General features: G+C 46.7%; 1 protein-coding gene across 1 annotated transcript in view; it reads left to right on the top strand.

Moving 5' to 3' along the window:
• The window catches only part of DYNC1H1 (dynein cytoplasmic 1 heavy chain 1), a 312,112-nt gene that overhangs the window by 182,515 nt on the left and 114,433 nt on the right, over positions 1–15,164 (top strand). Inside the window, exons 52-54 of the mRNA XM_033953397.1 lie at positions 2,804–2,999; positions 9,537–9,654; positions 11,048–11,263. Of these exons, the coding sequence (XP_033809288.1) occupies positions 2,804–2,999; positions 9,537–9,654; positions 11,048–11,263 (530 nt within the window). The remainder of the gene's footprint in view (positions 1–2,803; positions 3,000–9,536; positions 9,655–11,047; positions 11,264–15,164) is intronic.

The following is a 15,164-nucleotide window of genomic DNA, read 5'->3' as shown; positions in this document are numbered from 1 at the left end:
CACAAAGGGGAATGCTGCATGGGGGTGGTTAATGGACACAGTGTTGCAGTGCCAGACATGAGAGGTTATATGGACACAGGGAAGATGGCTAGATCTGGCGGAGAATAGGAACACAGAACAGAGATGCTGAACTTGAAAGGGCATAGGGACACAGGGAGAGTAATTCTGGACACAGGGGTGGGGATGGGGGACATAGAATGGTGGTGATATAACTGAGATCACAAAACCAACTACCTTCAGCCTTCAGCTTCCAAAAGGTTTAGGGCTCTCTCTGGCCAGGGAGCAGTTGCCCTAGTTGCACTCCCTTGACTCTATCCTTGCCATGTGTGGTCTTTGTTTTGCCCAATATAGGAGGAAATGCCTATTTGTATTTCTTTGGTCTTGTACTACATGCAAGGTGTCATCTTGGGATACTAGATACTCTTTCCGCTTAGATATCTAGTGACGCCAAGTACCCTACTCGCCTTGTCCTGTCTCTTTTCTTTCTTTTAACAGAATCTTAGCAGCACCAAATGTCTTCCCCTTCCTTTTGTTTGTTCCTTACGTTTCTTTTCTTAACTTTATTGTAGTTCCTTCCTCCTTTCCATGTATAATCTGTATGGTTTGTCTTTAGTTTGAAGATATCTGTGTTTTAAACTATTGTACCCCTATTTTTATCAATATTGTACTTTCGCCTAGAATTCTAATAGGCGTGTAATCAAATTTTAAATAAACTATGAAACTGTTTAATTTATGTTTATTATTTTTGGTTAGCTATTGGCATTTGTCTTCTGTGTGTGTGACCAAGTTATTCTGTTAGCACAATTTTTTCTATGCAGCATTTTATAGTAATTTGTCTTGTCTCGATAGCAGAGGGCAAATTTGTAAGAGAGGAGGGAAACAGGTTTTGTTTATCCTTGTTCTGGTATTTGTGATTCAATTATTCGAGGCTTGCGCGGATGGGATCAGGCAGAATTCATGGGGATGGGGACAGACTTTGTCTCTGTGTCATGACTTCTCTAGTCCTCGTAATAATTTATGAGAGAGAATTCTCCTTGGGAATGACTTCCTTTTCATTTCTTAATAGAGCATACCATAAAGTTTCATTTCAAAACTGAAAGGAAATTGTTAATCAATAACTGCATTGCCTTTTCATTTATTTTGTATGGTGGGAACTGGATAATAGTACCAACTAGTGCTGCCCAATTCAGGGAAAAATTTCTCATTTCAATTTGATTTGGCCTATTGTATCAATTTTTCAATTCACTTTACCCTTGCCAGAGTTTCTCTCTGGCATGTCATCAGTGATGCAGCAGGGGGAAGGCCTCAGCAGGGCAGGCCACAAGCAGCCTGTTCAAAGCACTGCCTCTGCCAGCCAGCCACTGCCTCTACTGCTTTAGGAGGAGGTATGTTGGTGTTGGGGGGGGAGGGGAGGGTTGGTTTGAGTCTGATTTTTTTTTTGGGGGGGAGAACGAAACGATTCAAATTGATTCACAGAAGTGAATCATTTCAAATTGGCAAATCAGGCAGCACTAGTGCCAACTGCATAATTTGACCACTTGTTCTTGGTCTAACTTAGGACATACCAACCACAAGCAACATGAGTTAAATTGGAATAAAGCTTATGAACAACTTTTTTTTTGTTTTTTTTTTTAAGCGCTTGTGTTAAGAAATCAGACTTCAAATTTACATACAATGTGTCCTAGATAGGGTTTATTAACCTAGTCTAGTTTTAGGATATCTACAATGAATACACACATAGAAATATGATAGCAGGTAAAGGCCAAATGGACCATCCAGTCTGCTCATCCATAACATTCACCATCTCCTCCTCGCCCTAAGAATCCCATTTGCCTATCCCACGCTTTCTTGAATTGAGACAATCTTTGTCTCCACCACCTCTACTGAGGTGTTAAAAAAAAGTATTTTCTTAGATTACTTCTGAGCCTATCACCTTTTAACTTCATCCTATGCTCTCTCATTCCAGAGCTTCCTTTCAAATGAAAGAGGCTTGCCTCATGCGCATTTATGCCATGTAGGTATTTAAATGTCTCTATTGTATCTCCCCTCTCCTACCTATCCTCCAAAGTATGCATATTGAGATCTTTGTTGCCTTATGATGACCACTGACCATTTTAGTAGCCTTCCTACTTCCTATTTATATCTTTTTGAAAGTTAGTTTCCAGAATTGTATACAATATTCTAAATGAGGTCTCACCAGAGTCTAATACAGGGGAATCAATACCTCTTTTTTCCTACTGGCCACACCTCTCCCTATTCAGTAGCATCCTTCTAGCTTTCACCATCACCTTTTCAACCTATTTGGCCACCTTAAGATCATCACATACTATCGCTCCTAAATCCTGCTCTTCTTTCATGAACAGAAGTTCTTCGTCCCCTAAGCTGTACCGTTCCCTCAGGTTTTTGCAGCCTAGTTGAGAAATCTGTATGTACTGCATAGTTAAAACTTTAATTACTTTGTAGTAATTTTTATATTGCTCCATTTATTCAATAAAAATTATTTGAATTAAATTAGATTTCTGCTTTATGTCACAGTATGTGGTGGGCACTGTGTATGCATGTATTTTTCAAGTCATGTTCAACATCCAGTAAGTTAGTACATGTATGAACCTTATTGCTAGCTTGATTTCTGTGATAGTAATAGGTTTTGACATCCTAGCAGTACAAAAAAGTTGTCTCTCCAAAATTATTTTTTCTCTCTCCCACACAATCCTATTTTCATTTACTGTTTTGATTCTTATTGAAATTGAATAATGTTTGAGCCTCTTTAAATTGTATGCTAAAATGTAATTCTGTGATTTAGCTGTGAAATCAATAAAGAAACAACACTTGGTGGAGGTTCGTTCTATGGCTAATCCACCTGCTGCGGTGAAACTTGCACTAGAATCCATCTGTCTACTGTTGGGTGAAAGCACAACTGACTGGAAACAGATACGTTCCATCATCATGAGAGAGAACTTCATCCCAACTATTGTGAACTTTTCTGCTGAAGAGATCAGGTGAATGAGTGAATTTCAAGCTGTAAAACTTAATGAAATTTTTCATTGCAATATGCTTTCTTAAATATTGCTAATTTTAAAGTACCCACAGGACAAGAGAATAGGAGGGCAGTTGTCCAGGTTGTTGTTTTTTGTTTTTTTTGTAAGTGGACCTGAATGTCCACCCAATGGGTGTTAGACATAGTGAGGCAAGGCTTGATGTTTGAAGTTTTCCCACCATCTCTCAGGTTGATTTATAGTTTTTCCCTGTCACACTGTGGGGTTTGTCTTTGCAAATTAGTCTGCTGAGAGAACAGGTGCATGTGCATAAATCTGCTTTATCCCAGTACAAGCAGGCAGCATATTCTTGACTGATGGGTGACGGCACCGACGGAGCCCCGGTACGGACACTTTTAGAGTGATTGCACTCTAAGAACTTGGAAAGTTCTAGAGACCGCACCGCGCATGCGCGAGTGCCTTCCCGCCCGACCCCGACGCGCGGTCCCTCAGTTTCTTAGTTTCCGCGGAGCTAAGAAGTCGCATTTTCAACGGCTGTTGAAATATTTTTTTCATTCGCCTTCCCGCTCGCGTAAACTTTTTCGGGTTCTTTTTGCCCTTTCTTTTTTCTTTCTTTAAAAAAAAAAAAAAAAAAATTTCTTTTGTTTTTGTCGAGTTTTCTTGATTTGACCCGGCGGGGCCTACTGCCATCATCGAGGCCTCGGCCTTCGATTTGGCAGAAGCCGTTTTTACGTTCATGCCCCCCCAGCCTGGGTTCAAGAAGTGCCAGCGGTGTGCACGGCCTATTTCCCTGACAGACCCGCACAACTGGTGCCTTCAGTGTCTGGGTCCGGAACATCAGGCCTCTACCTGCACCCGCTGTGCCACTTTGAAAAAGCGGACTCTCAAAAATCGAGAGATACAGCAAAGACTGCTTTTCGGCACCGACATGTCCGACCCCGCGTCTTCGGCGCCGGTCTCGGTACCTGTTTCGTCGGCACCCACCTCATCGACGCCACGCGATACCGCGTCGGCGTCGCAGCATGCAGGTAAGCCGGCTAAGAAGCCTTCCCCGCTGGAACGTCCTCCGGTCTCCATTGCAGAGAGTCCAATCCTGCCGACCGTGAGGCGCCAGCGGAAGCGCTCCGCCCCTATTGAGGTGAGTCCCTCGACATCGGGCTCCTCATCTCCGGGGCGTCGAGCGGCACCGCAGGTACCGCAGAAGAAAAAAGCGGTACCGGTGCCCTCCCTTGATGATCGCATTGCGGCCATCTTGCAGGTACAGCTGAAGGAACAGCTCAAACAACTCCTTCCAGCTCTCCTGACACCGAGCCCTCCGGTATCGGTCCCCACTGAGCAACCGGTACCGATCGTGGAACAGTCCGTATTATCACCATCCACTCCTTCGGTACCGGTCCACTTGGCCTCATCGGCATCGATGCCTGTCCTCGCACCGGAGCCCAGGTCTCATCACCAATCGGTACAGACATCGGCTCCGGTGCGACCGATAACATCGCCCGGTACCGCGTCGGTGAGGTCGGGTAAGTCGGTACAGAAGTCCCGACACCGAGATCCATCCACCCCTGAGTCTCGGGACCGTGGTCCCCATGTTCGAGACCCTGATCTGTGGGGCGACTCTGAAGAACCTCTACAGTCAGAAGGGGAGTGTTCATCAGAGGAAGACGAGCCTGTTCTGCAGGATATTTCCTCCAAACCTGATTCCACCTCTTTCTCTTCTTTTTTAAGAGATATGTGTGAATCTCTTTCCATTCCTTTGGAGGCTGAGTCTAAAAAGTCCAAAGCTTTTTTGGACGCTCTTGATTTTGACCAGCCTCCAAAGGAATTCTTGAAACTCCCTTTACATGACATCCTGAGGGAGACATTTTACAAGAATCTGGAGACTCCTCTTACTATCCCGGGAGCTCCCCGCAAATTGGATTCCCTTTATAAAGTAATCCCTATTCCTGGTTTTGATAAACCACAGCTCTCTCATGAGTCTCTTCTTGTAGAATCCACCCTCAAGAAGTCCTTAGGAGCTAGTGTCTATGCCTCTGTCCCTCCTGGCAGAGAGGGTAAAGCCATGGATAAATTCGGTAAGCGACTTTACCAGAATGCGATGCTTGCTAATCGTTCTGGTAACTATGCTTTTCATTTTTCGTTTTATTTAAAGCATCTCCTTACCACCATGGCTTCCTTTGAGCAGTACCTTCCTGTGGGGAATCGTGAGGCTTTCCATCAGTGCTCTTCAGCTCTTTTCCAGCTCAGGAAATTCATGGTAAGGTCTATATATGACACTTTTGAGCTTACCTCTAGAGCAACAGCCATATCTGTAGCCATGTGCCGTTTGGCTTGGCTCAGAGTCTCTGAGCTTGATGTTAATCATCAAGACCGGTTGGCTAATGCCCCATGTTTAGGGGATGAGCTGTTTGGAGATTCTATGGACTCAACGACCCAGAAGCTCTCGGCTCATGAAACCCGCTGGGATACCCTTCTTAAGACCAAGAAGAAACCTCCACCTTCACGGCCATTCAGACAGCAAACGGCCTATCAGCGGCGTTTTGTGGCTCGCCCCTTGCAGCCTTCCACTCAGCAACCTAGGAGGCAGCGTCAACAGCAGCGGCAAGCACCTAGACCTCAGCAGCAACAACCAGCTAAGCAGCCTCCTCCACAAAAATCGACTCAGCCCTTTTGACTTGATCCTCGAGGGCATAGCCAGCGTTCAACCTTCTCCTCTCCTCCCTCAACCGATAGGAGGACGTCTGTCTTTCTTTCTCAGCCGGTGGGAAGTTATCACTTCGGACCAGTGGGTCCTCAACATCATCCGCCACGGCTACTCTCTCAACTTTCACACCCTCCCGGGCCAAAGTCTACCAAAAGAGTCTGCTTTGCACACTCCTCAATCTGCCCTCCTTTGTCAGGAGGTTCAGTCCCTCCTGCTTCTGAACGCCATAGAGGAAGTTCCTCTGGACCAAAGAGGGCACGGGTTCTACTCCCGGTATTTTCTAGTCCCCAAGAAAACAGGAGACCTCAGACCAATTCTAGATCTGCGAGATCTCAACAAATGTTTGGTCAAAGAAAAATTCAAAATGCTATCTCTAGCTACGCTTTATCCTCTCCTCGATCACAACGACTGGCTATGCTCTCTCGATCTCAAAGAGGCCTACACTCACATTCCAATTCATCCGGCCTCCAGACAGTACCTGCGCTTCATGATCAATCACTGTCATTACCAATACAGAGTGCTCCCCTTCGGTCTTGCCTCCTCTCCAAGAGTGTTCACCAAATGTCTGGTAGTGGTGGCAGCTTTTCTGCGCTCCCACCACCTTCAGGTTTTTCCCTACCTGGACGACTGGTTAATCAAGGCCATTTCATCTCAGACTGTTCTTCTGGCCACCAACCAGACCATCTTTTTTCTCCAACTCCTGGGGTTCGAAATCAATATACCCAAGTCTCACCTTCTTCCTACGCGGAGACTTCAATTCATTGGAGCGATACTGGACACGGTCCAGATGAGAGCCTTCTTGCCGGACAACCGTCTTCACAACCTCCAATCGCTCTGTCAGCAGGTGCTGTCCCAGCACTCCATTTCTGCAAAGCAGATGATGATTCTTTTGGGTCACATGGCCTCCACAGTTCATGTCACACCACTGGCACGGCTTCACCTGCGCACTCCTCAATGGACCCTGGCTCTCCAGTGGTCTCAAGCGACAGACTCTTGCTCACGACACATATCTGTGACATCGTCTCTTCGTCAGTCTCTGCAATGGTGGTTGATATCCTCAAATCTCTCCAGGGGCCTTCTGTTCCATCTGCCTCCTCATCATCTGGTCATCACCACCGACGCCTCCCCTTATGCATGGGGAGCCCACCTGAACGAGTTCCAAACTCAGGGCCTTTGGACTCCTCAGGAAAAGAAGCATCACATCAATTTCCTGGAACTCAGGGCAATGTTCTATGCCCTCAAAGCCTTCCAACACCTTCTATTTCCTCAAGTCCTTCTCATTTGCACAGACAACCAGGTGGCCATGTACTACATCAACAAGCAAGGGGGAACGGGCTCTCGCCTCTTATGCCAGGAAGCCCAGAGAATCTGGTCTTGGGCATCCTCGCGCCGCTTATTCCTGAAAGCGATTTATATTCAAGGAGAACAGAACTTCTTAGCGGACAAGCTCAGCAGAGTTCTCCAACCCCACGAATGGACTCTCGACCCATCGACTCTACAGTCCATCTTTGCACAATGGGGCACTCCTCAGGTGGACCTTTTTGCAGCTCCTCACAATCATCAGTTGCCCCAATTCTGCTCCAGACTTTACTCTCCTCACCGTCTGGCAGCGGATGCATTTCTTCTGGATTGGTCCAATCTGTTCCTTTATGCTTTCCCTCCTCTGCCTCTCATGCTTCGGACCTTGTTCAAACTAAAGAGGGAACGGGCCACCATGATCCTGATTGCTCCACGGTGGCCCAGACAACATTGGTTCTCCCTTCTACTTCAACTCAGTTCCAGGGATCCATTTCTACTTCCACTGTTTCCATCTCTGCTTACACAGGATCAGGAAACCCTCCTCCATCCCAACCTGCAGTCTCTACACCTGACAGCTTGGTATCTCTCGGGCTGACTTCAACTGATCTTTTGCTATCTCAGCCTGTTCGCTCCATCCTGGACGCCTCCAGGAAACCAGCCACTCTTCAATGTTATCATCAAAAGTGGACGAGGTTTTCTTCTTGGTGTCTCCTACATCATCATGACCCCAAGTCTCTTGCAGTGGAACCCCTATTGGATTATCTGCTTTCTCTGTCTACTTCTGGTCTCAAGTCTACTTCCATCAGAGTTCATCTCAGTGCCATTACGGCCTTTCATGAGCCGGTCCAAGGGAAACTCCTTTCAGCTCATCCCCTGGTCTCCAGATTCATGCGAGGTCTTTTCAATCTGAAACCACCTCTCAAAGCACCTCCGGTGATCTGGGATCTAAACGTGGTTCTCTCCGCCTTGATGAAGCCTCCATTCGAACCCTTGGCTACTACCTCTTTCAAGTTTCTCACTTGGAAGGTACTTTTTCTTATTGCTCTCACCTCTGCCAGGAGGGTCAGTGAGCTCCATGCACTAGTTTCTGATCCACCTTTCACTGTCTTTCATCACGACAAGGTGGTTCTACGTACACATCCAAAGTTTCTCCCTAAGGTTGTTTCTGAGTTCCATCTCAACCAATCTATTGTACTACCTGTTTTTTTCCCTAAACCTCACTCCCATTCTGGGGAACAGGCTCTTCATACTTTGGACTGTAAGCGGGCTTTAGCTTATTATTTAGACCGTACTAAGCCCCACAGATCATCTCCCCAACTTTTTCTGTCCTTTGACCCGAATAAATTGGGACGTCCTGTTTCTAAGCGCACACTATCTAATTGGCTTGCTGCGTGCATTTCATTCTGCTATGCTCAGTCCGGACTGACACTGGAAGGTTCTGTCACGGCACATAGAATTAGAGCTATGGCAGCATCTGTAGCTTTCATCCGTTCCACGCCCATTGAGGAAATCTGCAAAGCTGCTACGTGGTCCTCAGTCCATACTTTTACATCTCATTATTGTCTGGATGCTTTCTCCAGACGGGATGGACATTTCGGCCAATCTGTTTTACAAAATTTGTTTTCCTAATGGCCAACCTTCCCTCCATCCCTCTTTTTGTTAGCTTGGAGGTCACCCATCAGTCAAGAATATGCTGCCTGCTTGTCCTGGGATAAAGCACAGTTACTTACCGTAACAGGTGTTATCCAGGGACAGCAGGCAGATATTCTTGCGTCCCACCCACCTCCCCGGGTTGGCTTCTTAGCTGGCTTATCTTAACTGAGGGACCGCGCGTCGGGGTCGGGCGGGAAGGCACTCGCGCATGCGCGGTGCGGTCTCTAGAACTTTCCAAGTTCTTAGAGTGCAATCACTCTAAAAGTGTCCGTACCGGGGCTCCGTCGGTGCCGTCACCCATCAGTCAAGAATATCTGCCTGCTGTCCCTGGATAACACCTGTTACGGTAAGTAACTGTGCTTTAAAGCAGGTGTGAATATGCCTGCAGAAGCTGGGCTTGAGGCATTTCAGAGTGAAAACCTGATGGACTTCCCCTCCCCTGATTTGACTCTACCTCTCTTTTGGCATGGATAAAAGTACTTATGCCATGAATAGATAATTTTACATATAGAGGAGTGGATGATTTTTCAGCAGTGTGTTTCCCATGGGTAAACCGCCATTTTCCCATGACGAAAGGCTTAAAAATTATCTCCTCCATCTCCTCTCCATCTTCAAGCAAGCATCAGCAGTCAAGGAAAAGTAAGCTTCTGTAGCTTCTAAGAGTGCCCCTCCCCCTCCAAATCAACTAGATTACTTTAATCAAAAATTCAAGGATTCCCTTTCAAATGAGGTATTGTTGCTTTAATGGACAGCCAGGAATCTTTTCCTGCTCTTAAACTAAGAGCTAGAATGCATAAGATTCAATAGAACTTGAAACAAAGTCAGCACAAAGGATCGCTATGTGGATATGCACATCTTTGAGGATAATTTTTTATTTAATTTTTTAGTGATGCAATTCGGGAGAAGATGAAGAAGAATTATTTGTCAAACCCAAGTTACAATTATGAAATTGTAAATAGAGCATCATTGGCTTGTGGTCCAATGGTAAAATGGGCAATTGCACAGGTAATTTTAAGTGCTGAAAAAAATAGGGCAGATGTTTTGTGTGATTGTCATTTGACTTCATTTTTGGTTTGTATATATTTTTTTGTGTTAGGCTTTCCTTATTTCCCAACTGCACCCATCACTATCAGTGCATCTCCATGGCTGTTCAGCATGTACTCATGTGTTTGGTGCAGAGTAGAAGAAAACCAAAAATAGACACTTTAACTTCAGGAATTATCAGGTTGCTGCTACCACATCAATGTTCAAAGCCCAATTTCAAGCCTTTTTACCAGATTTATTCGATAGTCTTGGCTTGAAATATAGATTTTTTTAAAAATTTCTCTTGAAGAATAATTGGAATACAGATAGTTAAAATAAAAACCAAGCAATAGCCAGTAAGGAAATGTTAAAACAAAAAATCTTAACCATATCCCATCGATTCCCATAATACGTAGAGAATAAGGACGAGAAACAAAGCACTAGCAAAGGAAAAAAAATTGTCAAAGGCAGGCCATGGGTACACAAATTGTCAATATGTGTGAGATATAATTATCCTACCAGGAAAAGATCTAGCATTGAGAGCTGAGCCTTCTAGGATCAAGAAGCGCAAAATTTTCATTTGAAAAATTCAAGAAGCATTCACATGGATATCGCATATAGACATTTGCACTCAGATCTAAGCATTCCTGACATGTAGTCAAGAATATCTTCTCCTGGCCTGTATGTTCTATAAAGATTGGAAAACACCTGAATCTGCTTGCCCAAAAATAAATATGAAGTCCAGGCCTTATCTAGTTCAAGAACATAAAATAATCATCCTTGCTTCCATTTCTTCATCGCTGGCACCCTCCAAGAAATTCAGAACATTAAGACATCCATTCCTGAAACACCACCAGATTCGGATCCACCTCCATTAAATAATTCTCAATATCCTGAGGACAAGCAGGCTAGAAGAGCCTTATATGTAGGTAATGTCAGTCTAATTGAGTTCACACTGGACTACTCCCCAGCATGTTTACAGAACATTTTGTAAAATTACACTGTTTGCATACATATCTGCCTGCCTGCACAGGACCTAGCCTGTTGCCACTTTTCCATGTAGCTTATTGGTTGCACTATTATAGTGCAACCACTCAGCCCACATCAGAATTATTTCCATTTCTCCTGTTAAACCTCTTTAGGTTTTTTAGCTGTTCAAAATTACAGTAAGAAGAACAACCAAATAGTATGTGACCAGTTATTTGCATGCTCTACGTGGCTTCAAAGCTTGTACTGGCTATCATATGCTGAGACCATACACTTACTTTTACAAATCCCATTTGGTGTTTGGTGCTTTATCTGCTTATTGTGTGTAGGATGAGGCTGTAGTCATGATACCAGAAAGGCTAATTTGTGATGTTATATAAAATTGCAGCTGAACTATGCTGATATGCTGAAGCGAGTGGAGCCCCTGCGCAATGAACTGCAGAAATTGGAGGATGATGCCAAAGACAACCAACAGAAGGCAAATGAAGTTGAACAAATGATTCGTGATCTGGAAGCCAGTATTGCTCGCTACAAGGAAGAGTATGCCGTGCTCATCTCTGAGGCCCAAGCCATTAAAGCAGATCTGGCTGCAGTGGAAGCTAAAGTAAGATCACATTTTTATAATAATGCTGTCATTTATTTTTGATTTTACATTTGTGCTATTATCAAACATTTTTACACCGAACATTGATGATCTCTGAGCAGCAACAGTGAGGGTACACAGGCCATACGTTGGAGGAACATTTGGAAATCTTTCTAAAACAGACCTCTTAAGTTTGGATGAGAAGAGCCTACTCAGCATTGGACATACTGCTGTACTTTTTCTTTTTTTGTTAATCATTTAAAGAGTCTTCCTAGCTCTCTGCTGAACTATATTTGTGCTGTTTCTTGTGCCTTCACAGTCAGAAAACAGAGAAAGGGAGTCCAACAGTACAACCAAAAAACAATGACACCCACAGAGGTGAAACTGCCTCCAAAACTGGAATAAAAATTGTACTTTACTGCATGAAATAGATGTATGACCCGACACTGATAGTGTTTCGGCTCTTACCTGCCTCAGGGTTTTTTTCTTTCTGTAAAATAATGTATCAAAGTATAGTACAAAATCCCATGCAATGCGTGTGCTCCTTGCTCCAAAGTGAAACTCTCACTTGGATTCAATATTTTGCAGAAAGAAAAGACCCCTGAAGCAGGCAAGAGCCGAAACACTCTGTGTCGGCTCATACTTCTATTTCATGCAATAAAATACAATTTTTATTACAGTTCTTGTGCCTTCACATTTTCATCAACATTGGGTTCTTTGACACAGAAGTTGTGGTTGAATTTTTTTCATTTCATTGACTACTATCAAATTGTAATAAGCATTCTGTTTTGCTGAACTCTGCTAGGCTAGTGGCATGTTCAGGTTTTCATTTTATTTTAGTGGGTAATTCAGTAGAGGTTGCTTAAAGTAGGCACTTAGATAAATATTATTTCTTTAGCACTCTAAGAGAAGGGGCGGGACCGCGACGGAGTAACCAGCTTCGAAGCAGTACTAAGATCGCTAACACCGCGATCTTGTTTGCAGGCAGTTCCGGCTGGAAGGTAAACAGTGCGGGGAGACCAGGGGGGGGGAGCGGAAGGCCAGGGGGATGGAAGCCAGACACTGGGGGATGGGGGAAGTGAGCAGTCCTTCGGGGTGGGACAGGCAGGCAGGCCTTCAAAAGGGGGTGGACAGGCCTTCAGTGGTGGGATAGGCTTTCAAGGGGGGACAAGCCTTCAAGGGGAGGAGGCAGGCCTTCAAAGGGGGGGACAGGTCTTCAAGGGGGGGGTCAAGCCTTTAGGGGGGAGTCCCCCCGCCGATTTCCCCGCTGCCCATCCTGCCCGATGGCTCTTTGCCGGCGCCCCTTTGGTTCCGGTGGGTGCCCAGCTGCACTACTTGTTTCACAAGTGGGTCCTGGGGGTGCTACGGGATGGTTATGCTCTGGAATTTGCTGCTCTCTGCCAGATCATATCTTGCCTCTCCGTGTCAGGCGGCATGGGAGACACTAGCCTTTCGCCAGACCCTTCAGTATTTGCTAGATCTCAAAGCAGTTGTTCCAGTGTCCCCTCAGGAGTGCAGCACCGGCTGGTACGCCATTTTCTTTGTGGTGCCCAAGAAGGAGGGGACCTTTCGGCCCCTCCTCGATTTAAACAGGGGTCATCAGGGCTCTCAGAATTCCCTCTTTTCGCATGGACACACTGCAGTCTGTCCTTCTGGCGGTTCAGCAGGGGGAGTTCCTAACTTCTCTCGCTGTAACGGAGGCCTACTTGCGTGTTTCCATTCGGTCCTCTCACCAGCGCTTCCTTAGCTTTGCGATCTTGGGTCAGCACTTTCAGTTCTGTGCGCTTCCCTTTGGCCTGGCCACATCTCGCTGGACGTTCACCACAGTGATGGTGGTTGTCGCGGCGGTCGGAGGGCATTCTGGTGCACCCCTACCTGGATGACTGGTTGGTTCGGGCACATTCGTTGCAGGAGAGCACCCAGGTTACGGCTCGGGTGGTGGAGTTTCTCCGGTCGCTGGGCAGGGTGGTCAACCTTTCCAAGAGTCAATTGGTCCCAGCTCAACAGTTGGAGTACCTTGGGGTTCTGTTCGACACCTCCTTGGGGAAGGTCTCCCTTCCAAGGGCCCGGGTAAGCAACTTGCAATCTCAGATTCGCCTCCCGGTGTCCTTGGGTGCAGGATTTCCTCTAAGTCTTGAGGTCGATGGCGGCATCCCTGGACGTGGTGAGGTGGGCGCAGGCCCACATGCGTCCTCTTCTGTATGCTCTGCTCCAGAGGTGGTTGCCCCAGAGGCACAGTTTGGATGTCCCTGTCCCTCTGCGAGGCTTGGCGTGCTACAGTCTTCGTTGGTGGCTCCAGGCTTCTCATCTGGTTCAGGGGGTGAGTCTGGATCTACCGCAGTGGCCAGTGCTTCTCATGGATGCTAGTCTCCTCGGATGGGGGGCTCAGTGTCTAGGTCACTCAGCTCCAGGCACCTGGTCCACGGAGGAGGCATTGTGATTGTTCCATGTGTTGCAGCCCAGTGTCATCCATCTGGCGCTGTTAGCCTTCTGCTCTCTTTTTAATGGGCGAGTTGACAGAGTTCTGTCAGACAGGCCACAGCGGTGGTTTCTGTCAATCGTCAGGGAGGCACCGCGAGCGCACAGGTGATGTGGGAGGCGGCTCGACTCTTCCTTTGGGCGGAGTCACACCTTCTGGATCTCTCGGGCTCTCACCTAATCGGGGTGGAGAATGTTCCGGCGGACTTCCTCAGTCGTCACATCTTAGCTCCCTGAGAGTGATGTCTCAGCCCCGTGGCCTTTCAGTTGATAGTGCAGGCTTGGGGTCAGCCACTGATAGCCATGAGTGGCATTGCCCAAGTTCCCCGCTTCTTCAGTTGTCACAGGGTCGGTGTGACCAAGGGTCTGGATGCTCTGGTTCAACCATGGCCAACGGACGAGCTGTTGTTTGTGTTTTCTCCGTAGCCATTAGTGGGCAGAATTCTTCTCCTTGTTTGCCATCCAGGTCTTGTGGTTCTGGTGGCTCCGGCTTGGCCTCGACATCCGTGGTATGCGGATCTGGTGAGGCATCTGGTAGCGGATCCTCTTCCTCTGCCACTCTTGGATAGGGTCCCATTCCCATGTTCGACCCGTCTCCCTTCTGTCTTACGGCTTGGCTCTTGAAAGGGGTCGCCTAGATGAGAAGGGGTATTCAGATAAGGTGATCTCTACTCTCTTGGGGTCCCAGAGGCTTTCTACCTCTAGGGCTTATGTGCGGGTTTGGCGTCTCTTTGAGGGGTGGTGCCAGGCACAGGGAGTGGTCTCTTTTTGCGCTTCCCTGCCTAACGTCCTAGAGTTCCTGCCAGATGGCTTGGCTTGGTCTTCTCTCCAGATTCGGCTTGCGGCCTTGTCAGCCTTTCGTTGGTTAGTGACAGGTCAGCGTTTGACAGCCATTCCTGAGGTGATTCGCTTTTTGTGGGCGGCCAAGTTGCTCGAGCCTCCTGGGTGACCTTCTGTTCCATCTTGGGATCTCAGTCTGGCTCTTTCTGTTCTGGTGCGCCCACCTTTTGTATCGTTGGGCGGCTGCTCTTTGAAGGACCTTACTCTGAAAGTGGTCTTTTGGGGACCATTACTTCCGCTAGGTGTGTTTCTGGGCTACAGGCTTTCTCTTGTAGGGCTCCCTTTTTGGATTTTTCTAGGGAGCAGGTTGTCTTGAAGCCTGTTCCTTCCTTTCTGCCAAAGGTAGTTTCTCCTTTTCATGTCAATCAATCTGTAGTCCTCCCGGTGTTGGGTAGTCGGGAGGGCTCTTCTGAGCCACGATAGCTGCGCGAGTTAGATGTCGGTCGGGTCCTTTGCTCTTATGTGCAGCAGACCCAGGAGATCAGGAAATCAGATCATCTCTTTGTCCTTCTGGCGGGTCCTCGTAGGGGGGCTAGCGCTTCTATGGCTACTCTTGTGCACTGGATCAAGGAGGCTATTGCTTCCGCTTATCTTCTGAGACAGA

This window comes from Geotrypetes seraphini, chromosome 7 (assembly GCF_902459505.1).
Source record: "Geotrypetes seraphini chromosome 7, aGeoSer1.1, whole genome shotgun sequence".
In the NCBI taxonomy this organism is placed as follows: domain Eukaryota; kingdom Metazoa; phylum Chordata; class Amphibia; order Gymnophiona; family Dermophiidae; genus Geotrypetes; species Geotrypetes seraphini.
Note: the sequence above shows the minus strand (reverse complement) of the source record. Positions and strands in the feature narration are given on the sequence as shown.